At 55.1% G+C, this 23368-nt stretch overlaps 1 protein-coding gene across 8 annotated transcripts in view; it reads right to left on the reverse strand.

Annotated features, from left to right (window-relative positions):
* Window positions 1-2506: 2506 nt before the first annotated feature.
* The window catches only part of ARHGEF15 (Rho guanine nucleotide exchange factor 15), a 23804-nt gene continuing 2942 nt past the window's right edge, over window positions 2507-23368 (reverse strand). Inside the window, exons 2-20 of one of the 8 annotated variants that reach the window (XM_081805743.1) lie at window positions 14284-14448; window positions 13008-13107; window positions 12666-12775; window positions 12487-12520; window positions 10522-11174; window positions 9896-10228; window positions 9632-9686; window positions 8812-8915; window positions 8497-8708; window positions 8215-8375; window positions 7928-8080; window positions 7708-7837; window positions 6151-6225; window positions 5951-6043; window positions 5697-5857; window positions 5448-5600; window positions 5206-5288; window positions 4990-5094; window positions 2507-4113 (exon numbers count right to left, since the gene is read on the reverse strand). In XM_081805743.1, coding sequence (XP_081661869.1) covers window positions 3962-4113; window positions 4990-5094; window positions 5206-5288; window positions 5448-5600; window positions 5697-5857; window positions 5951-6043; window positions 6151-6225; window positions 7708-7837; window positions 7928-8080; window positions 8215-8375; window positions 8497-8708; window positions 8812-8915; window positions 9632-9686; window positions 9896-10228; window positions 10522-11125 — 2574 coding nt within the window. In that variant the 5' untranslated portion in view covers window positions 11126-11174; window positions 12487-12520; window positions 12666-12775; window positions 13008-13107; window positions 14284-14448 and the 3' untranslated portion in view covers window positions 2507-3961. Of the gene's footprint in view, window positions 4114-4989; window positions 5095-5205; window positions 5289-5447; window positions 5601-5696; window positions 5858-5950; window positions 6044-6150; window positions 6226-7707; window positions 7838-7927; window positions 8081-8214; window positions 8376-8496; window positions 8709-8811; window positions 8916-9631; window positions 9687-9895; window positions 10229-10521; window positions 11175-12113; window positions 12326-12486; window positions 12521-12665; window positions 12821-13007; window positions 13108-14283; window positions 14449-23104; window positions 23239-23368 lie in introns of those variants that run through there. The other 7 variants (XM_081805744.1, XM_081805745.1, XM_081805742.1 and 4 more) reach the window with 7 other exon arrangements.

The following is a 23368-nucleotide window of genomic DNA, read 5'->3' on the forward strand; positions in this document are numbered from 1 at the left end:
TATATATTATATTTTACATATTATATATTTACATATATATACATATATAAAATATAGTTTTTAAAAGGAGCAGAAAAAAAGATTATATTTTACAAATAGAAAAAAGGTGACTTCCGTGCCCTCCGGAGGGCGAGCCGCTTAATTCCCATCAAGATTTCCGTTGGTTCTTCGCAGAAGGAAGAGTGGGGCAGAGAGCCACGCCCAAGAGCTCGATCGTGATGAAGGAGGAGCTGCTAGGTCGAGCTTCTGCCAAGGCCCAGAACCACAGTGGGAGATGGAGCGAGCGGGGCGGTCGGTGGCGACGGCCCGGGAGTCCGGGGAGCAGCCTGCGCCTCAACCTCTCAGGGGCTCCTCGGCGGGGGCGGGCCACCCCCCAGGCCCTGCCTCGCTCGGGAGGCGGGCGCCGCGAACCCGGAGCCGGAGCCCTGCCGCAGGATGCGACAGGACCCCGAGGCGGGAAGCCCTCCTAGCGCCGCAGGCGCGGGTCCTCGCGGAGAGCGGGGCGGAGCCGGGCGCGGAGGGGCGGGGCCTGGCGGGGGCGGGGCCAATCCCTGAGCTCGGAGCCCCGCGGGGCCCGGCCACGCCCCCCGAGGGTGCGGGCCTTCGGGGCGCAGTCGAAGGACGAGTTCTTCCCCTCTGCGCTCCCTAGGCCTGGCCAGAGGCGCTCTGAGGCCGCTGGGTGGGGAGTCCCAATCCAAACTGGGCGTGCTGGAGGGCGAGGTCAGGGGTTCGCCAGACCCGCGGAGGAGGGGTCGGAGGACACGTCCTCCTGCCTGGTGAACTGGCCAACCCTGATAGCAGGAACCATCACCATCACATACCCCTGTACCTGAAGAGAGGGAACCCTGCGAAGGAGGAGGGAGGAGAGAGAGAGACATGGACAGAGAGCCAGGCTGAAGGGCTCTGGAAAGGATCCCAGGGAGGTGGGAGGGCCCAGCGGGGCCAGGAGAGCGGGGAGAGCTAGCGAGCAGGCTGTGGGGAGAAAGGGGGACAGCTCCTCTCGTCCACCTGTTGCTTATGGTCATGGCTATACCCCCATCCGCCACGACGGTGTTGACCCAGAGGCCATAGAAGGGCCAGCCCAAAGACCCGTCCGTGCCCTGTCCTATCTTCCTGATCGTCCACTCCCCGAACACGGAGGCCACAAACATGAGGGCCAGGGCTGTAGGTGGAGAAAGGGCTTACTGACTCTCCGGAGAGAGACTCCCAGCAGGGGCCCATCTTCCCCACTCTGTCCTCTCCTGCACCTGTGACAATATTTGTTTCTTCCATCCCCCCCGGCATGACAGAATGTGAAGGAATGGGGTAATGGGACATTTGTACCTACTACCCTCACCGCCGCGGTACCCCCTCTTCCACCTCCTCTGTCTTCCTTCCCCGGCCCCATTCCTTCCCCCATCCACTCTCTCCACGTGCACGTGCACAGTGGTCGTCATTCCTGCCTTCACCCCTTCCCCCTATGGCAATGCTGCGTGCCCCGCCGTCCCCTCCCCCAGCCTGCAGAAGGCAGACCCCTCCAGGACTGCCCAGACACACCCAGGTCACCCCCGAATGGAAAGAAGCCTCTAAGGTAACAGAAACATAACAGCCCCCTTCCCTCCCTGCCTTTTCTGTCCCTTTGCGGACATGTGGCTGCGTTTTATGTGTCTTTATGTCCCCAGAACGACTCTTGTCTGCTCTCCATCTCCCCGTTATCCCGGCATCAGGACTTCTGAACTGAAGAATGGAGGCATCCTTAGGGGCAGGAACGGGGGAGGGGGGGAGGAGCCGGGAGGGAATGTGTAGAGGGCACCTGTGTAGCTTTGGGTCATCCTTTGCACCTGTCTGTCTCTCTCAGGATCTCAGAGGAAGAGGGGAGCATAGTGGGGGCCGGGAGGGGCGCCCCCCCACCAGGAAAATTGAAGAGATCTCCAGCTCCCTCCCATGACCACTATCTCCTCTTCCTGGACTTCAGTCCCCCTGTTGCCACCCCTACAAGGCTTTGCCCAGATCTTCCCAGGGTTGCATCCTTCTCATCATTCCCAGAATGAAGGCTCCTCGAGGGCAAGACCCTTGTCTTTTTCATCTCGGCATCCCCATGTCCTAGAACAGTGCCCAGCGCCTAGATGGCACTCGATAAACAGGTGTAGAATTGAATTGCATTGAACAGAGATGCTTGGCTGGTCAGTAAAGGACATTTACTGTTGCCTGACTGTCCTTTCGGTCCTTCTCGCTCAGAGCTTCGTCCCCTGCTGGAGCGTCAGCCATACCTGGCCCTGGCCCTGTCCTCCTCCCCCGCCCACAGGAACACGCTGCTCCAGCCTCTGCAGACCCGCCACCACCTAGACCCCTGGATCCCTCGGGAACTAGGAATGGGCCAACACACTCGGGCCATGCTCCCAGTCTCCAAGCCCCGGTCCCAGCCCAACTGACCCTCGCTCTCAAAGAACCGCTTTCCAAGCGGCCCCACCACCTTACAAAGCCACATTTGGAAATTACTCTTCCTTTCAGCACGCACTCCCCTCAGTACAGGTCCACCAACATTTATTGAGGGTTTCTCATACGCCAGGCACTGTGCGAAGTCCTGGGTGGCCAAAGGCTAGTCCCTTTCTCCCTCCCGGCCTCCCAGAGTCCTTGCACCTCCCGTGGCTGGTGTGCAGTTGCTTTCCTGGGCCAGCTGCCACACGTGAGCTGAAGGGACAGTGTGACGGGCCCAGCTCAGGGAAGGCCTGGTGTCAGGCCTAGGCCCTCGGTCACCAGCAACTGTCTGCTCTGCTCCGGCTCCATCCCTCACCTCCTTCTGGTATCCCACCGGGCACTTTCTTCTCTGGAAGAGCACTGGCTCTTTGTTCCCTCCCCACCAGCTGGCCCAGTGTTGCCGCGGGAGGTCCAGGATGAAGCCGGGAAAGCCGGACAGGCTCCCCGGCCGGCCCGCGATCCACAGCTCCTGTTTCCTCCCCCAAACCTGGGGCGCAGAGCCGGTGTGAAGCCCGAAGCTGAGGCCGGATGAATGACCGGTTACAGTTCAGGTTGGAGGCCAAGGTTGGGGCAAGGAAGCTTCAGGGGGCTTCAGGCCACGGCCACTGGCCATCTTTAGTCCCTCGGGCCCCTCTACCAGGCTGTCTGGCTGATCCCCAGCATCACCCTCCAGCTGCCATGGACCCCTGGCCCAGAACTCAGGCTTCTCATCCGCCACTCTGGCCTCTGGCTGCCAAGCCACACCCAACACATCATGTCCGCTGGAGCTCAGACCTCCTGTCTTCTTGGAGAGAATAATAGGAAAAGCAGGGGGTGAGGGAAGAAATGGAGTGCTCAGTCACCCGGGAGGGGGCAGGACCACACACACAGCACGTTCAGCAGGACCCCCTTCCCTGATACATGCAGAGACCTAGGGACACACGCACCGATTCTCTGAGACACACACTCTGGATTCTTCTAGAAGAGAGGAAGGGGCTTGAGAGGGCAGAGAAGGCACCCCAGGAACGGAATCTAGCGCTTCCCACACTCAAAAGGCAGGAGGGTCATTGCTATAGAACCAAGGGGGGCCCCACGGGTCTCTGGGGCCCAGACCACCAACTTCTGTGGCTGGATGTCCCTGCTCACTGCGGTTGGCTCTTTTATCCTGGGACTTTATCTCCAGTGCAGCCCTTTTTAGAACTTTATTGACCTAGCTTAGTCTTCCTTGGCTGTGAACGGAGCAGGGATACTCATTGGCCAGCGGCTCAGCCAGCTCAGCACCCATTGGCTGCCCTGCACCAGGCCTCTGTCTCCATTGGCCACCCACTCAAGCCATCCTCATTCTCCTTCGCGGGGGAGGGCGTGGGGGGGGGGGCTCCGACGGCCTTGTTCTCATTGGCTGCCTTCTCCTGAAGCTCGGTCCCTATTGGTTGCCGGTAGAGGTAGCGTTTCCACTGACAGCGAATCCAATGGATGGATGAGCTTTGTCCTCTCCGCGCTGAGCTGCCGGATGTCCCAGCCTGCGCTAGGGTGGGGGGGCACTGGGGGAGCCTGAAGAGGGCCCAACAGCCTCGAGGAGCCTCTGGTGCTGGCGAAGGTGCCTCCTCCTTTCGTGTTCCCCTGTGACTTCACACACCAGCTGGGCCGGGAAGGCCCCAGGAAACCCCTTCAGCCAGCCTGGGAAAGAGAGACAGGAGCCCAAGTGGAACCAAGGCAGGGGAGAGGTCAGGAAGGAAAGGAGGTCCCACGGGTCTAATGCCCGAGGGTCCCAGTGAGTGTGGGGATTAGTGGAGAAGCCTGGAGCGTCAGGAGAAACGACATTAGAGGCGGAGGCCACAGCAGCAACAGAGGATGGGCGTCCCTCCTCTCCAGCCCTGCAATGGCCACTCATCTCACTCAGAGGGAGAGCCGGAGTTCTTACGGGAACCTAGGAGGACCCCCATGGTCTGGTCCCCGTTACCTCTGTGACCTCATCTGCCCCTCTCCCCTTCTTTCACGCCCTCTACCACACTGGCTTCCTTACCATTCCTCAAACACACTGGCCACAGGGCCTTTGCACTGACTCCTGTCTGGGCTCTCCGACACTCTTCCCCCAGACACCACGTGCCTAAGTTCTTCACCTCTATCGAGTCACTGCTCACACGGTGGCTCCTCATTGAGGGGCACCTCGACCTCCCGATTTTAAGTTGTAATCCTACCTAACCCTGGGACTCCTGACCTCCTTGACTCTGTTCCACTTCTGTTTGCTCACAGCACTTACAACCCTCAGACACGTTGTAGCATTTATTTTTTTTTTTAAGTAATCTCTGCACCCAAAGTGGGACTCGAACTCATGACCCTGAGATCAAGAGTCGGATGCTCCAGTCAGGCGCCCCCCTATCATTTACTTATTTATATCTTGTTAATTCTTTATTATTTCTCCTCCACTGGATCGTGCATTCCAGCAGGGCAGGAATCTCTGTGTGTTTTGTTCACAAGGCCTAGGGCGGCGAGCAGCCTCTCGGAGGTGCTTAATAAAAATTCACTGAATGAATAACTACAAGAATCTCTCACCTTCGGGGCTCTTGTGTGGGTGCTTGGGGGGAGCCCTGGACTCCAGACTTCGTCCCTCCGTCCTGGCCAGTGCAGAAGGCTCTGAACACAGTTCCTGGGAACAGTCTGGTTGGGGGTGAGTGACATGCGGTGGGATCAAGACTCTTTGTAGCTTCTCCCCCACCTGCCCCTGAAGCCTCGCATTTCCTTCCCTCCTCCCCTCTGGGGGACACTCACCACAGTCCTCATAGACGGTATCCGGGGAGCAGGGAAGGGGGCCGGGGGTCGGGAAGGCTCCCAGCCAGCGTTGCATGTCTGATCTGGTGGGGACAGAGGGAGGGGTCAGGTTTGAACCAGGAGGGCCTTCTGAGGGACAGACAAGGGCTACCGAGGAGGAAGATTGAGGAGGAGGAGGGTGCTGGGCTCTGAGAAGCCGAGTGAGGGTCCCAGGGGTGTTTTCTGAAGGAGACACAACTCACAGGGACGAAGCTTGCAGGAGTCGGTGGGTGGGGCGGCCCTGGTGGTTGCTGAGAAGGGAGAGGCGGAAAGTGGGGGGTCCGGATGGGTCCGGAACCTGCTGGGCCTGGACCAGGGAGCGATGGGCATAGTCCAGAACTTGTAGCCGCTGCCCGCTGCCCAGGGAAGAGGCAGTTCAGAGGGAGGACAGGGATCCAGCTGGACCCCTCCTCCCTACCCCAGCCTGGGCGCCCTCCCTCCCTGGGACCCACCTCTTGGGCTGAGTGATGAGCAACAGGTCACTGAAGAGCAGCAGACAGAGGGGGGTGAAGCGGGGGCGCGAGGTGAAGAGCACACCCCCCCTCCGGCACCCTAACTCGGTCAGCTCCCCCTGCAACTCCAGGCGCCTGGACCAGGACACCAGGGGCAGGGCCTGTGAGGGAGCAGGGGGAGGTTCCGGCTTGTTGCAGCTTGGAGGGGGCAGGGGTGGGGGAAGGGAAGGTGGGGGCCAGGACAGGGGGCCAACCTTGACTTTGTGAAAGCGCAGCCTCTGGGTGAGCCGGATCAGCTCCTCGGTCTGCTTCATGCGCCCCACCTCAGCGCTGCAACGCTCAATGATCTGGGGTCAGGGGAGCCGTGTCACCCACCCCTACTCCCTTGCACCCCTACCGCCCAGGCCCTTTCCCTCCCCCCCCACCCCAACACCACAGCATCCCTCCTGCCCACCTTGCTGACGGCACCCAGGGCTTTCTGCGCATTCTCCTGGCGGCTGGACCCCTCCTCCGTCTGGCGCAGGATATTCTGGGGACAAGGAGGGGCCTCAGTTAAGAGGATCCCACCTGGCTTGACAACATGCTTAGTCTGGGTTCACAGGGCTGGGGGACCAACCTCAACGAGGCAGAGAGACCTCACCACTCACTGCCTGCACAACCCTGAGCACCTCAAGTTACCTCCCTGAGCCTCAGTTTTCCCCATCTGTCAAATGGAGATAATACCCACCTAGCATACCAACAGCACTGTCGTGAGGATTCAATGGGGTAAGTAGACATAAAGTGCTCCGCATAGTCCTTGGTACGTGGTAAATGCAAATAAGAGGGTTGCTATTGTTTTAACCATTATCAACCACAACTCTTAGCGGGAACAATATAGCAGAGCGGTTAAGAGTGCCCGGATTCACATTTTGCCTCTCTCAATTATTATCCGCATGACTTGGGGCAAGTTACATAGCCTCTCCGTGCCTCGGTTTCCCCATCTATAAAGTGGGGCCAATAATAGTTCCTACCCACAGTTGTTGGCAAGGTTCGACAGGTACAAAGCACTTAGGACCATGCCGAGGACGGGGCACTCAGTAGCCCTTTAGCTGCTATGATCAGTGTTATGATTATTAGGTTGTCTACACTGGATGCATGAAGCTGAATAGGATATGAAAATGCTGATAATCTAGGGCGCCTGGGTGGCTCAGTTGGTTGAGCGACTGCCTTTGGCTCAGGTCATGATCCTGGAGTCCCGGGATCGAGTCCCGCATCGGGCTCCCTGCTCGGCAGGGAGTCTGCTTCTCCCTCTGGCCCTCCCCCCTCTCATGTGCTCTCTCTCATTCTCTCTCTCTCAAATAAATAAATTTAAAAAATCTAAAAAAAAAAAAAGAAGAAAGAAAATATACTCTTAAAAAAAAAAAAAAAGAAAATGCTGATAATCTAGATGGGGACTCCTCACACCGAGTCACCCACATCGGGTCACCTGGTTTAGGGAGAAGTTTCTACTTTGCCACAGAAGAGTCTTTCTCAACCTGATCCCACCCCCACTCCCCACTCTGCCTATCAGTCCGCCAAGGAGCCTTTTTAGACACATTTTCCCTAAGTGTCCTACCCACCATGACATTTTAATAGCACAGATATGCTGCGTGTCTATCTGTGAGCCCTCTGGAGTACCCCCAAAGAACTAATTTTTGCCTCTTTGTGAGTGACATCACCCCCACCGGGAAGGCACTCAGTGGGGGAGCCCAAAGACCACTCCCCACATTCCCCCTGAGATTGAGGGAGAGGAGGGGACCTGCCCAAGGTCACTCAGCCAGGTCGTGGCAGAGCTAAGTCTAGAACTCGTGTCTCTAGCCAGGGGGCGCTTTCGACTGCCCCAGACTGCTCCCTGAGACGTCTGCTTAGCTCCAGGTAGGCTTGGAGTGAGAAGCAGGGGCAGGAGGCCCCCGGGAGGAGGCCGGGCGTTCCCCAACAGGGCGGGGCGGGGGCAGAGGACACCCCCCCCCGCCCCCCCGCCCAGCACAGGCACCTGCAGCAGCATGCGGAGCCGGGTGATGCGCTGAAAAGGCAGCAGCAAGAAGGACGGCAGGGGCAGCCGCTCGCACTTCGGGAGGCTCTGGAGGCGCCGCAGCTCCGCCGAGAAGCGCACGTTCGTGTCCCTGCGGAAGCCGTCCACCTCGAGGCCCTGGACCCCAACCCTGCTCCCCAGCTTCCTCCCCGACGCGCGGCCCCGCCTCCCGCGCACTCACATAAGGCGGCTGTAAGTCTCCTCCTGGTATTGCTGGTTCCGCACATAATCCACATACACCGAGAAGGGCCCCACGGCGTGGTCGTGCACCACGTCACACAGGTCGCTGATGTGGGGGGAAGAGCGCACGCGGGACAGGAGCGCCCCTAGAAACCTGAAGAGGGGGGCGGAGAGCCAGGTCTCCCAGGTGTTCCTGCGAAGAGCTGGGTGCGAACTGGGCGCGAGGAAGGGAAGACCTGGGACAAGCAGGAAGCTAAGGGTGTGCTGCGAGGACAGGGCCCCACTGACCGCTCGCTGACTCCCTGAACTCGCTGCACATTAGAAAAGAGGGTGTGGTGGTCCCGGGGGGTCAGCGTGTCCCGGAGAGCCTGGCTCAGCACAAAGGTGTCCGTCAGCAGCCGCAGGGAGCGCAGGTAAGAGGCCTCGGATGTCACCACCTCGAACAGGCTCTGAGGAGGAAGAGCTGGGCCGTAGTGGAAAGCCCAGCTCCCCGACCCGGCGCAGAACCCAGGTCCCACCCCCCTCCCCTGCGCCAGCCCTGCCCGCCCCCGCCCCCCCCCACACGCCCACCTCCTGCATGCGCCTCTCCTGGGGGCTTAGCGTGTCCAGGAGGCCACTGGCTCGCACGGCCGGAAGCTCCTGCCACAGTGTGTTGCGAGGCCCAGGGGGCCGTGCGAAGGTGGGAGCTTCGCCGGGATTTGTGGGGGAGGGACACCCATCCTCGCTGACACCCCAGAGCTCCTCGGACAGCACAGCTGCTCGATAGTTCTGGTACAGGGGCTCTGGGGGGCAGACGGAGCACATCAGGGAAGGCCAGCGCCCCAGGACCGTTCCCCTGGGGCTTGCTGGTCACAGCAGGGACCCCCCACGTCCAGAGGCCCTCACCATCCTGCAGGGGCAGCTCCCAGTTCTGCTCCTTCAGCTCCTCCAGCCCCTCCTTGTCCCTGTGGAAAGGGATGGAGTGCCCTAGAGCCACCACTGTGACACACCTGGGGGGGGGGTTGCTATTCACACACTAGTATAAAGGAGTGCACAACCCGGAGGCAGGCTGTATGCGGGGACCCTGACCAAAGCACACAGACAAAATGACTCAGGCGCCTGCTCCTGGGTGGGCCCCGTCCACTGCTGTGATCTCAAGCCTCACGGACGGACGGACGGACGGACGAGCCATTGTCTGCGATGCCCTGTTTGTGCCTCGGGGATACTCGGCGCGATCAAGCCCAAGCTCGCTCCTCCCTCTCTGTCCCACTCAACCAAGCTACACACCCAGGAAAATTCACACCAGCAATAAGCGAATGGGCCCGCCCTCGCTCCGCTAGGGGTGCTGAATCTATAATGATTGACAAGCCCAGATGACACAGAAGAGGTGTTCCCTGTGCCAAATGGATTTGTGGACAGCGGCTACAGAGGGAGGCTCGAGCTGCGGGAAGTCAAAGGGAACACCTGCCGTTCGCCGGGCTCTTTACCAAGATCACACTCAACAGCTCAGTGAGGTAGTTGGCGTGCTTACCCCCACCCACAGATGAGGACACTGAGACCCGGAAAGCCGAAGTGACTTGTCTAAGGTCACACAGCTGGCAAGGGACAGAGCTGCCTGTCTCTGGAGCCCTAGGCGTTCTTCACCCTACATTCGGGAAGGCGGGGTTGAGCTGGGCTGATGCTTCGTCTGCTGTGGGGTAGGAGTAAGGGTCTGGGGCTTTGGTACCTGCCCTCCATTGTTGCCGGAGGAGTGTTCTGAGGAGCTTCATCAGGATTGTCCCCTGGAGAGAGATTGCCCAGAATGAAGAGAACAGACCTCCAGGATCCCCAGCCCAGGACTCCTGACTCCAGCCCCAGTAGAGACGCCTACTGATGGAGGAACCCAAAGCCCCCAGGGCCTGTTGGGGGTGGTAGTCTGTTGGCTTTTAGTCCTCTCTACCTCCACCCCTCCCCTTCCCAGCCCAGAAGCCCGATCCCCCAAGCCTGGTACCTGCTTGGATTCCATCTTCGGAGGGAGGATCGAGATCTGGCTGTGGGGGTTCCCCAGAGATGGTGGGGTCCTGCCTGACCCAAGTTGGTTTGGGGGCTTTGAGGGGCGGCAGGAGTTTGCGCTCCGCTGTGGAGCGGTAGGACGTAAGGACCACTGGGGGGAGACTGATGCTTGGAGGGCTGGGGCGGGAGCGGGAGGCCCTCAGTGGGGAGGCGCGGCAGAAAACCCTGGGGCCATCCTCATAGCCCCCCACAGGCACCCAGCGGAGCTCGAGGCCAGGCCGGCCTATGTGGCAGACACAGGGGCAGCAAGGAGGGCAGGCGAGGGCAGCATCTGTGGGAGACACGGGTGTCCTAAGGAGGAGGCCCCTGGGGCCTGGCCCCACCCTGCCCAGGCCCCCTCCCTCCCCTGAACCCTTCCAGCAGGGGGACATGGCAGTCCAGCCCCAAGCATCTATCTCCTCCGCCTGCCTGTCTTCAGACCCCAACAAATAGGGAAACCAGATTTTCCAAACATGAAATCCATTTTTAAGAACGTAGCCTCTGAAAACACCCAGTCTTAAAGCACTGAGAACCAAGAAGATGAGCGAGATGGAGCCCACCCCCGGGGCTTCACGACGCACTTACCCGGAGTGCCGTTCTCCTGGGACCCACTCCCAGCAAGGTTGCCCTGTGGAGCCTCTCTCTCCCCGTTCACATCCACTGCCCCTTGGGGACTCGGCTCCAGGGCCTCCGCAGCCTGGACCCTGCTTTCAGTCCCCCATTCAAACCTGCCAGCCAGTCTCCTCACAGTGCCTGGGGCCGAGGCAGAACCACCCTGGTCAGGGACCCCAGGCGTGGGGAGCAGGGGCAGAGTGTGTGACCCGGAAGGTTTGGGTGGGGGGACTGGAGACCGGGCAGCAGGTTCTGGGGAGACGGAGCGCCTGGACGCGGGACTGGGGGTGCTGGAAGGCGAGTCTGGGGAAGTCTGGGAGTCCAGGCTGGCTTTAGAAGCTGAGGGAGGCAGGAGGGCAGGGGGCTTGAGGGAGGAGGCAGGGGGGTCCCAGTGGATGGGGGCGCACATTGGGGTTGGTGCATCATTGGAGGTGAGGGCAGGTTCTTGTGGAGAAGAGCCGTTGTGGTGGGGCCCTGGGGACTGGGCAGCCCGGGGGCGAGAAGGGGGGCGGGGGCGGATGATCCGAGGGGGTTTCTGGGTAGGAGGTGTTGCTGCAGGAAGAGACTGGGCTGACATCTCCCTCTGGGCTCTTCAAAGGAGTGGGGTACTCTGCTGGAGTCATCCCCTGAGGAAGAGGGAGGGAGAAAGAGACCCTTAGTGCCCCCCAGCCCCGTGGGTAGACTGAGGCCTCTGAGCAGAAACTCTTGGCCAGCAAAAGGGGCAGGATGTCAGGTCCAGGAGGGAAGGCTGCTGCCCTCCCTCGGCTTCTTTCTCATCTCCACTGTCTCCCGTCCTCACCGCTCACCCCTCCTCGCCTCCCGGCCTGCATTTCTGTCTTTCGGCTTCTGCTGCCAGAGTCAGGCCAGAGCAGACCGTGAGCCGGGCTTGGGCGCGCCCAGCGGGAGAACCAGGTTGGGGGGGTGCGGGGGAAGGGGAACTGGAAATGTAAGGGACACCGGGCTTGTCCTGGGCCAGATGCGTCTAGCTGCTGAGCTCTGTGTGCGTGCATGTGTGTGCGTGTGCGCGCGTGTGCGTTTGCCTTTTGCAGGGCTGCGGGGAGACGTGCTGAGAGCGCAGCGCTCTGAGCGGACAGGCGCGGGCGAGCGGAGGCTGCTGGGCGGGTGCGGCGGGCGCGGTGGGGGGCGCGGGGGCGCGTGTGCGGGGCGCCGTCTCCGGGGTGGGGGGCACCTGGGCCGCCGTGTGCGCAGGCGCGCCGCGCGAGCCTGGAGCCGCGAGGGATGCATCACTATTTCCCTGCTCCAGCCGGCCCTCCGCCCCCCATTTCCCAGTTCCTCTCTCCGGACTCTCCCTTTCCGGATTATTTTTAGTCTCCTTTTCCTGCCCTGAAGATTCCTGGAGCCTTTGACCCCAAGAGACCAGGAGGCCCCGGGCATGGTCTGTCCTGTCCCGTCTCCATCCCTGCCTGCCACCCCCCCCCACCTCCAATCTGGTCCGAGAGGCCCCAGGGGCGGCCTGGGTCCCGCCAGGAGGCCTGGTGGGTGGTCGGGAGACCAGCCTGAAGGTGAGGACCAGTGGGGCCAGGACACCCGCATCTGGGCTTCACCTCCTCCTGCGAGCAGGCGGCGGCGATCCTGAGCAGGCTGCGGGGCCAGGGCGGTGCCCCCAAACTCCGTACAGGAGTCGGCAGGAGACTCAGAGCCCTGCAGGCCCCAGACTGGGTTCTGGAGAAATGATGCCGGATGGGGGCTGGGGGCGGTAGACTGCGAGTCTTAGAGCTCAATGGCCTCTGTGTTCTGGCAGGAAGTTCCTTAGGTGGCCCGGCCTGTGGCCTCACTCGCCCCCCCGCCGGCTCCTCCCCAGCCTTGCCCCCCCCAGGGATCCCTCCCCCCCACCCCCAGGTACTTGCGTTTGCTTCCTTTCCCGCCACCCACTCGGGCCTCTCGCAGGGACCCAGGTGCTCGGCCCCACGCACTCACCCTTCAGTCCTCTCCCCTCTGTCACCTCCCAGAGCTGAGTGAGTAGGGGCAGGAAACGGGGAATCGGGATCCTCCTCCCAACCGGACACCCCCCCCCCCAAACCACACCGCACTCCACATGCGCACACTAGGGCTCTGGAAGATGTGAGGGACCCAGGATCCCAAGGGAAAGGCCGAACCTCAGGCCCCGAGCATGGACTGCGCTGTATGCACACGTTCTGTTCGCATTGCTGTGTAGACTGGGGTCTCGGGGGAGCTGCAGTGACCACGGGGTAGCAGGAGCACAGGGCTGGGGTGGCAGAAGGACCCCGGCGTCTAGACACCTCTCTGTCAGCTGTGGGATGGTGTGTGTGTCCCCCCACGGCGTGTCTGACCCGCTGTCCCGCACCTCACACCATAGCCTGTCCCTTTAGCTGCTAATCTGTCCCCCTGGGTGCGAGCCAGTCCATTATTTCACACCAAGGCACCCTCCTCCAGGATTCTGCCCCCCCTAACTCTGCGATAGTGCCCCCTGAACTTACCTTTATCTTTCTGGAAACAGTTTCTACTTTCAGCGGGTCCTGCCCACCCCTTGGAGCGAGGAGTGCGGGGCCAGGTCTCCGAATGTCTGTTCCTGTGTTTCTGGGGCGGGAACCGAGGGCCCAGATTGAGATCTCCACAGAGGAAGCCAGTTCCTCAGCCCCACCCAGCCATTGTGTCAGGCGTGTGTGCATGTGTGTTTGTGGGGGGGAGGGAAGCAGGGGGAGAGGGCCCGGGACCGGGACGGAGATCTGAGACCCAGCTCCTCCAGGGGGGCACGTGACATTTGTTGGGACCCCGGCCTGCTCCCGGTTCTCAGTCCCCCTCTCTCTGGGTCCCAGCCCCTGACTCTCCCTCTCCCACTGGGAGGCTTTGATGTCCATTCAAGATGGATAGTCGGCACCCCTGGGGCGGGGTGGGCAGGGGGCCCTCTCACCCCTAATTTGCTCTGTGCTTGAGGAGCTGAGTCCCCAGCGCTGGGGCTGTGCCATAAAAGCAACGAAGGGGGTGAAACGAGCCACACCCCAGCCTGGATGCAGGTTAGTGGGAGGAAGATACAGGGCAGTTTTGAAATCCAGGAGCCTCTGCCCACGCCCAGGTGCCACTCTTTCTAGATCTTCAGGTGTGCACGCACACGCACACACACACACACACACACACCCGAACAAGACGCTGGAAAGAAAAGTCAGAAAACTGGGATAGAAATGTTTGAACCCCTTTCTCCTCCAAGCGAAAGGCAAAATTTTCCCAATGACCAACCTTGCACTTCCAGGTCTAACCCTCCGCCCCACCCTCTGCTCACAAGGGCCTTTGCCCTGGCTGCCCACGCCGCCTGGAAGCCCACCTCCCGGACGTCCCCATCAGGGAGTCCTTCGCCTCTCCAAGCCCCTGCTCAGAGACCACCTTCTCGTGTGAGACCTGTCCCACCACTGGAAAATTGCCGGCCACAGCCCCACACCTCATTCCAGCCCCGTCTTCTTTCCCATGGCAATCATTCATCATAACATACCGAAATGTTAGGGCGCCAGGGTGGCTCAGTCGGTTAAGTGTCTGACTCTTGGTTTCAACTCAAGTGGTGATCATGATCTCAGGGTCGTGATCTCAGGTTCATGGGATTGAGCGCCATGTAGGGGCTCTGCGCTCAGCGGGGAATCTGCTTCTCTCCCTCTCCCTCTGCCCCTACCGCCCCGCCCGCCCCCACCCCGCCGCCCGCTCTCTCTCTCACTCTCTTTCTCAAATGAGTAAAGAAATCTTTTTTAAAAATACCAAAATGCTTACTATTAAATTGATAAATTATGTTTATAGTTCATTAAGCTTTCATGGAAGCTTCTGGGATGCCTGGGTGGCTCAGTCGGTTAAGCGTCTGCCCTGGGCTCAGGTCATGATTCCAGGGTCTTGGGATCGAGTCCTGCATCAGGCTCCTTGCTTGTGCACTTTCTCCCTCTGACAAAAAAAAAAAAGGTAAGCATCCTGGTGGCAGGATCTTTATGTTTTGTTCACTGATGAATCCTAAAGTTCTGGAACAGGGTCAGGCATATAATAGGTGCTTAATATTTTAGAAACTGAACCAAATTGAACTGAATTCCCCCCATAGCCCACTAGTCCCCTGACTCTCCTTCCCTACAGACCATTTCCACAACTCTCTTGATCCCACTGGTTTCCCATCACACACACACACACACACACACACACACACACACCAGGACCAGAAACCCACCCTCCCAGCCCTCACCTCTAGATGCTTTTGGGCTTTCAGAGAGAGGAAATCTCTCCAAGAGTACCTCACAGACCCACTCAAGAAAGCTAGATACACATATGTAGCCGAACGAATCCTGTTTTGTTTTGAAATGGGAATATCTTATTCATTTTGATACTTATAAAAATAACATTAGGGGCGCCTGGGTGGCTCAGTCAGTTGAGCTTCTGCCTTCGGCCCAGGTCATGATTCCGGGGTCCTGGGATCAAGCCCCGTGTCAGGCTCCCTGTTCAGTGGAGAGCCTGCTTCTCCCTCTCCCTCCGACCCTTACCCCTGCTCGTGCTCTCTTTGTCTCTCAAAAAAATAATCTTTTTTATTTTTTTCAAGATTTTATTTATTTATTTGACAGAGAGAGACACAATGAGAGAGGGAACACAAGCAGGGGGAGAGGGAGAGGCAGAAGCAGGCTTCCCGCGGAGCAGGGAGCCTGACATGGGGCTCGATCCCAGGATCCTGGGATCATGACCCGAGCCGAAGGCAGACGCTTAACAACTGAGCCACCCAGGAGCCCCACAGATAATCTTTAAAAAAAAATAACAATAAAAAAGATAACCCAAGAGGCACTTGGCTGGCTCAATCAGTAGAGCCTGTGACTCTTGAACTTGGGGTGGTGAGTTCAAGTCCCACATTGGGTGTAGAGATTACTTTAAAAACTTTTTCAAAAAAAAAAAAAAGATATCCCCAAAGTGCTGGTTATTAGCTGCAAACATGAGTAGCATTTGGCACTGCATGAACCTCCGCAGGCAGCAGAGGACCGGGGTGAACTGGACCACCCTGGGCTCCCTGTCTTTCCCTTTTCCTCTCTCTGTCCCGACAGACCCACCTGGAGGCTTCTCATCTGCCTGACTGTTGCTGAGACGTGCCCCCCACTCCCAAACGCAGGACAGCATGTTTTGGGGGAACGGAAGCTCCCTGGAACTACACTCCGAATGTTCTAACGTTCCCGACAAAGGGGTTCTACTGGGCCCACTGCTCAAAGCAACCGCAAAGACCAAAATCTCGACTCCCCAGAGCTATAACAATCACCATCTGTTTATTTATATGTATGCCCCATCTCATTCCAAAAGGAAACTGAGCTCTGAAAATCAGATCACGCGATATACACCAGATTATTTTCACACCACGTATTGTATTGTACAAATACTTTTGCAAAGGTAGCAGGGTTTTGAGTGTAGTCAATCAGTCTCCCACCACCCTCGTGAGGCAAAGGCTTTCTATGTTTCCATATTCCAAAGGTATTGGCAGAGTTTCAAGTCTGTATTCTGCCACCTTCTCCTCGCGTTGCCTTACGACCATTGGTCATGTTCCTTCATGGTCTTTGTCACTACACCTTTTCCTGGACTATAATATCACATCACCTAGGTTTTACCATCTTGGTGAGAGCAGTAACAGTCTTCTAGAAAAGGCTTCCGCCCCGCCCCCCAGCCCTCCCCACTGTATCTAGTTCCAGTGGGACAACCAACCACTGCAACCTCCTCGCGGCCATGGTTTGGTCCAATCGCGGGACCCCATTCCTCTGGCCACAGCAACAGGCCCAGGAATACACAAGTCACCCCAGCCAAGACAGCCTCCTTCCCTGGGCCCCTGGGAAAGAGCCGCTTTCTCTTTCCTCCAAGGTCACAAAGCAGGAACAATGTAAGTCCAGAGCAATCAGACTTGGCCCCCTTCCACCCCCTGCCCCCCTGCAATGGAGGAAACTGGTCAATAGTGGGAGAAAATGAGCCCCATACTCAAGGGAAGCAGAGCCAAGGGACGGAGGGGGCCTGACAACTCATGGGAGTCCTTTGGACGGCCCCTTTCCTGAGCCACTGAATTCCCTTTTGTGCTTAGGCTAGTTTGGAGCTGGATTTCTGTCAGTTATTGCTGAAAGAATGTTGATGATTACAACCCATTCCTTCATGCAAGAATTGTGGGTAGCTTTCAGGTTTTGCCATTACAATGAATGCTCCAATGAACATCTTTTTTTTTTTTTTTTTTTTTGGTCCAAAACAAAACAAAACTCTTTCGGTTTGAAATATGATTAACAAAGTAATCAAGGAGATGGGGTCGGTTTTGATACTGCTTGAAAATTTTTTTCCGGAAGAATGCGAGAGCCCTCAGGTCTTATCTCCCAGCTCTTTACCTCCACATCAGGCAGCCATGACTATTCCTTGAAAATCAGGTAGGGGCTTGGCCAGGCCAAGAGACAAGATATGGGTGCCTATCTGGGAAGACCACAGAAGCACAGCTATAGTGAAGAAGAAAGTGGGCCCATCTGGAGAACAGTGAAGGGAAATCTTAGGGGTGCCTAGGTGGCTCAGTTGGTTAAGCATCCAACTCTTGATTTTGGCTCAGGTCATGACCTCGGGGTCCCGGGATCGAGCCCCGCGTTTGACTCCCCACTGAGTGTGGACGCTGCTTAAGATTCTCTCTTTCCCTCTCCCTTCCCCTTGCTTGTGTTCGCTCTCTCTCTCAAATAAATAATTTTTTTTTAAAGGGAATCTTAGCTTTTTGAAATGGAAAGAGGGATATGAGGCTAGAGGAATGAGATGCCACGTGGTGGGCAACCAGATAGGGCAGAACAGGCACTGAAGGTTTCTGAGCCGGGATGGGGAAGTGGATAGCAATAGTTTTAACTCACTCACCCCTCTTCTGGTACCTGGTTTTCCCCCCCTCCCATCACTCTAGTCCAGATGGCCCATTCTGGGGGTGGTGCACGGCCAGAAGCAGCCGGTCAACACACTCTGTCTCCCCTAGCCGCTGAGGTTGGTTTGGGGGTGAGCGTGTGACGCAAGCAGGGCCAAAGCCTAATCCAAGCAGGACTTGGGGCTCAACTCGTTGAAGAAGGGACTTGACTCTTGCTGGCAGATTATTTCCAAAGATGACTGCCACAATGCCTCCCATCCCAAATGCCACTCCTCTCATCAAGAGGAAGAGTTTATGTTCCTTCCAGTTCCATCTGGGCTGGCCCCCACGACTTGCTTGATCCAGAGAATTGGGGACGAACCAATGTTGTGCGTGTTTGGGGCCTGAAGAGGACTGGCAGCTTCTGCTTTGTTCTCTTAGAAGCCAGCTATGGGGTGCAGAAATGTGGGTAGACTACTGGGTGGTGGGAGGCTGTGGAGGGAGAAGCCACTCAGAGAACCAGGATACCAGGATGTCCCAGCCACCAGCCAGGAGGGAGGTCTTAGGACACCTGACAAGGCCATCTTGGCTCCTCCAGCTTCAGCCCATCTGATACCACCCCTGGGGCATCCACACCAACTTCTTTCTCTCTCTCTCTCTCTCTTTTTTTTTTGCTCAAATTCTTGATCCACGGATTCAAGAGCAATGAAATGGTTTGTGTCTCAAGCCGCTCAGTTTGGGGTTGATTCATTATGCAGCCGTGGACAAGCAAAGCACGGTCTTTCCACTGGGGCTGCGAGGCTGGGGGGACACAGGCCCAGAGCTGCTGGTGGCCATCAGTGAGGTGGCCTCAGATAACACTGGCACAGGGGAGAGGTGGAGAGACACAGATTTGAGTCCCTGATGCCGCGGCCCTGAAATCATAGCTGTGTTTGCACTTCTCAGTTCTGTGAGTCAATAAATTCCCGTCTGTAAGCTGGTTTTGGATTGGGTTTCTGTCACTTGTAATCCAAAAAACGCTCTTACGAGGGGAGAAGAGTTGACAACGAAAGAAATGTTGAGTTCGACTGGTCTCTGAGAGGGCCAAGACCTTGACGTCCAGTGGAATCCTTCTGGGAGGACAGACCCTCCCAGGTGTGGGATGAAATCAGAACGGGACAGTGAGGAAAGGATTGGAGGCTCTGGGAATCTACACAGGTTCTGTTCTCAGTGAGGACCGAGGATCCTGTCCCCACTGCCACCAGGTGGAGTCTGAGCCCTTTGGGTACGGGACCTGGCTGCCAAAATGAACCCATCAGCGTCGAGGGCCCACCCCCCGCCCCTGGCAGAGGTGCAGCAAGAGGAAGAGCCCAGTGCCCTTCACCCCCAGCATCCTCCCTCCCTCCCCTCTCCTTCCACCCCTTCTCTCGGGCCCCTGGGGCCCACCTTTGGGTTCTCCCTCCACTCCTCTCAAATTTGTCTCAGGACATTTGTACCCAAAAAAGATGAAAACAGTTGACAGTAGTCAAGATGACATGGTATTCGCAAAAGAATAGACACAAAGAGGGGCACCTGGGTGGTGCAGTTGGTTGAGCATCTGACTCGGTTTCGGCCCAGGTTGTGGTCTCAGGGTCCTGGGATCGAGCCCCACGTCCAGTGAGAGTGGAGCCTGCTTCGGACTGTCTCTCCCTCTCCCTCTGCCCCTCTCACCCCATGTTCTCTCTCTCTCTCTCTCAAATAAATAAGTGAATTTAAAAAAAAAAAAAGACACAAAGATCAATCAGAGAGAATAGAGAGTCCAGAGATAGACCTACAGAGATATATTTAACTGATGTTTACCAAAAGAGCAAAGGCAATTTAATGGAGAAACGATAGTCTTCTCAACAAAAGTTGCTGGCGCATTTGGACATCCATATGTAAAAAAAAAAAAATCTAGACACAGACCTTACACCATTCACACTCAAAAAAGACCATGGGGGCGCCTGGGTGGCTCGGTAAGTTAAGCGTCTGCCTTCAGCTCAGGTCATGATCCCAGGGTCCTGGGATCGAGCCCTGCATTGGGCTCCCTGCTCGGTGGGGAGTCTGCTTCTCTCTCTCCCTCTGTTCCTCCCCCCTGCTCGTTCTCTCTCTCTCTCAAATAAATAAAATCTTAAAAAAAAAAAAAGACCATCGACCTATAAGTATAATACAAAATGACAAAATTTCTAGAAGAAAGTAAAGGACCTAAGTTAGGTGACCTTGGGTTTGGCAATATGTTTTTAGATACAACACCAAAAGCATGGTCCATGAAAGGAAAACAACTGACGTTAAACTTTATTATAATTTAAAACTTCTGCTCTGCGAAAGACACTGTAGGAAAACGGAAAGACAAGTCATAGGCTAGGAGTAAACATTTGCAAGACATATATCTGGTAAAGGGTGATTATCCAAGGTACACAAATAGCTCTTAAGCTCAACAAACAAAAAAACCCAATTTAAAAATGGGTAAAAGATCCGACACCTCACTAAATAAGATATACAATAGTATAAATTTCCAGTTTGAAGATGAATGAGTTCTGAGGATCTAATGTATAGAATGGCAACTATAATTAACCATAATATTGAAAGTTGTTAAGAGGGTAGATCTTAAAAGTTATCATCACACACACCCACACACATACACACACACAAGGTCATTATATGAGGGGATGGAGGTGTTAATCTTATTGTGGTGATCATTTCACAATATATACATGTACCAAATCATCAAGTTGTATACCTTAAACCTACATATGTTATATGTCAATAACATTTCAATAAAGCTGGGGGAGGAGATAAACAGATGGCAAAAAGCATATGAAAAGATGCTTGGCAGGACGCCTGGGTGGCTCAGTCGGTTAAGCATCTGCCTTTGGCTCAGGTCATGATCCCAGGGTTCTGGAATTGAGTCCCACATCCGCATCGGGCTCCTTGCTCAGCGGGGAGCCTGCTTCTCCCTCTGCCTGTCACTCCCCCTGCTCGTGCTCTCTCGCTCACTTGCTCTCTCTCTCTCTCTGACAAATAAAATCTTGCGAAAAGAAAAGATGCTTGGCATCATTTGTCATTAGGAAATTACAAATTAAAACAAAAGGAGAGACCACTACACACCCATTAGAATGGCTAAAACCTAAAACACTCACCCTACCAAATGCTGATAAGCTTGTAGAACAACAACTTGCATTCATTGCTGGTGGGACCGCAAAATGGTACAGCCACTCTGGGAGAGAGTTTGGCGGTTTCTTGCAAAGCTAAACATGGTCTTACCATTTGATGTGGCAATGGTACTCGTAAGTATTAACTCAGCTGATTTGAAAACCTATGTCTATATAAAAACCTGCACACAAATATTTAGAGCAGCTTTATTTATCATCAGCAAGCACTGGAAGCAACCAACTTGTCCTTCAATACATGAATGGATAAACAGACTGGGGCACATCCACAAAGTGGAAAGTTATGCAGTGACAAAAAGACATGGATGAAGCTTAAATGCACATTGCTAAGTGAAAGAAGCCAGTCTGAAAAGGCCACATACCTAAAGGATATTCTAGAAAGGCAAAAATAGAGAGCGAGTAGAAAGATGAGATGTTGCCAGGGCGGGTGGAAGAGGTAAAATACAGGGGATTTTTTTTTTTAGAATGGTGAGACTATTCTGTATCATACTGTCCTGCATTTGTCAAAACCCTTACAGCTTCACAGCACAGCCAGTGAACCTTAATTTTGTGCAGGTTTTAAAAAATCATTTAGGGGGCACCTGGGTGGCTCAGATGGTTAAGCGTCTGCCTTCGGCTCAGGTCATGATCCTGGAGTCCCGGAATCGAGTCCCGCATCGGGCTCCCTGCTCAGTGGGGAGCCTGCTTCTCCCTCTGCCTCTCCCTCTCTCTGTCTCTCATGAATAAATGGATAAAATAAAATCTTTTTAAAAAAATCATTTAGGATGGCGGGGTTTCGGCTCAGGTCATGATCTCAAAAGTTGTGGGATCGAGCCCCACGTCAGGCTCTGCGCTCAGTGGGGAATCTGCTTGAGGTTCTCTCCCTCTGCTCCTCCCCCCTTCTCTCTCTCTCTAATAAATAAATAAATCTTTAAAAAAAAAGTTTAAAAAAAATCCCTTAGGAAGCCAAGGTCTCCCAGGAAGGAAGGCAGAATGTAACCGAATCTAACTGTATTATAAATGTATGATACAACTTTACCAAAGAGGGTGGGCCGGGTTGGGGGGGAGGTGCTGACCTACGTAACTTCAGAAATGAGTGGACTCTCTAAGATGACAGGCAAAAGGAAACTGCAGTTAAGCGTCGTACTGGAGTCGATCAGGTGGATTCCCATGGGGTTATGGGTTCACAGTTCTGAGAAGTCCTACACATGTACACTGGAATTGAACAATTAAGTAAGTGGATGGTGATAAGAGGAGTCAGGTTTCTCACTGTTGGAGTGAGAGTTCACAGAGAGGCACAGAGAGGAGGTTAAAATGATTCACGTAGCAATGGATTAGAGCTGGGGACATCAGTCTGAACTCATGTTCAGCTTAATGAAGATACAGATGGTTACACACAGAAATACACACATGGGGGGCGCCTGGGTGGCTCAGTCGTTAAGCGTCTGCCTTCGGCTCAGGTCATGATCCCAGGATCCTGGGATCGAGCCCCGCATCAGGCTCTCCGCTCTGCAGGAGGCCTGCTTCTCCCTCTCCCACTCCCCCTGCTTGTGTCCCCTCTCTCTCTGTCTCGCTCTGTCAAATACATAAATAAGATCTTTTAAAAAAATTTTTAAAAAATTGTGTAAAAAAAAATAAGAAATACACACATGGGTTACTATACATACATATATTTACTTGCTCTCCCAGCTAAGAGGGTCTCAAAACAATGATACCCCAATCCCAATGGCAACAAGCACGTCCAGTGCCCAGATTTTGGTTTTTTCCTTTTTCTTTTAAAGATTTTTTTTTTTTTTAAGCAATCTCTACAACCAGTGTGGGGCCCAGATTTTGGTTTCTAATACCATTCTTTAATAAAAGGAACTAGAGATTCTTGGAGAAATGGCTGATTCTAGCACTGGGGCAGGGGATATACAAAAGAGCCTGGAGCATCTTGTTTTGCCAGAAAATAGGGACACCTTTAAAAAAATGTTTTAATTAAAAAAATTTTTTTGATGGTGATGTGTCAAAGAAATACATGTAGCAAGTAAAAGAGCTCCCAGGGCTAAAGCTAGAACACTTGGGGCAACAAAATAAAGTGTGTGTGTGTATATACTTATATATATATATACTTTATATATACATATAATTTACATATATATATATATACACACACACCACCCAGGTGCCCCCAAAATAAAGTATATTGAATTACAACCCAAAATATAAAATAAAAATCCATGAGTCCATACTGATAGGAATCAATAGTTGAATAAGCAAATAAATGAGGGAGACAAACTTCCCATGAAGAATTCCAAGTAAGTTGTGTAGATACTTCTCCCTCAAGGAGGCGGAGTCTAACTCTCCATTCCCTAAGTGTGGGCTGAGCATAGTGACTTCCTTCCAAAGAGGAGGGTATGGGGGGCGCCTGGGTGGCTTGATTCGGCACACATCTGACTCTTGGTTTTGGCTCAGGTCATGATCTCAGGGTCATGAGATGGAGTTCCCCCCCATCTTTGGGCTCTGTGCTCAGTGGGGAGTCTGCTTGAGATTCTCTCTCCCCCTCTCCCTTGGACCCTCCCCCCCTCAAATAAATAAATCTTTAAAATACTACTTTAAAAGTAGTCTGTCCGGGCACTTGGGTGACTCAGTCAGTTGGGCGTCTGCCTTCTTCTCAGGTCATGGAATCGAGCCCCATATCTGGCTGCCTGCTCAGTGGGGAACTTGCTTCTCCCTCTTCCTCTGCCTGCCGCTCTGCCTACTCGTGATCTGTCAAATAAATAAAATCTTTAAAAAAAATAAAAAATAAATAAAAGTAGTCTATCTTTAGGACATCTAGATATTAAAGATAAAAGGCTTAAGCCAGGGCGCCTGAGTG

The sequence above is a fragment of the Leptonychotes weddellii genome, chromosome 15 (genome assembly GCF_054177405.1).
Source record: "Leptonychotes weddellii isolate Sample4059 chromosome 15, ASM5417740v2, whole genome shotgun sequence".
Taxonomy (NCBI): domain Eukaryota; kingdom Metazoa; phylum Chordata; class Mammalia; order Carnivora; family Phocidae; genus Leptonychotes; species Leptonychotes weddellii.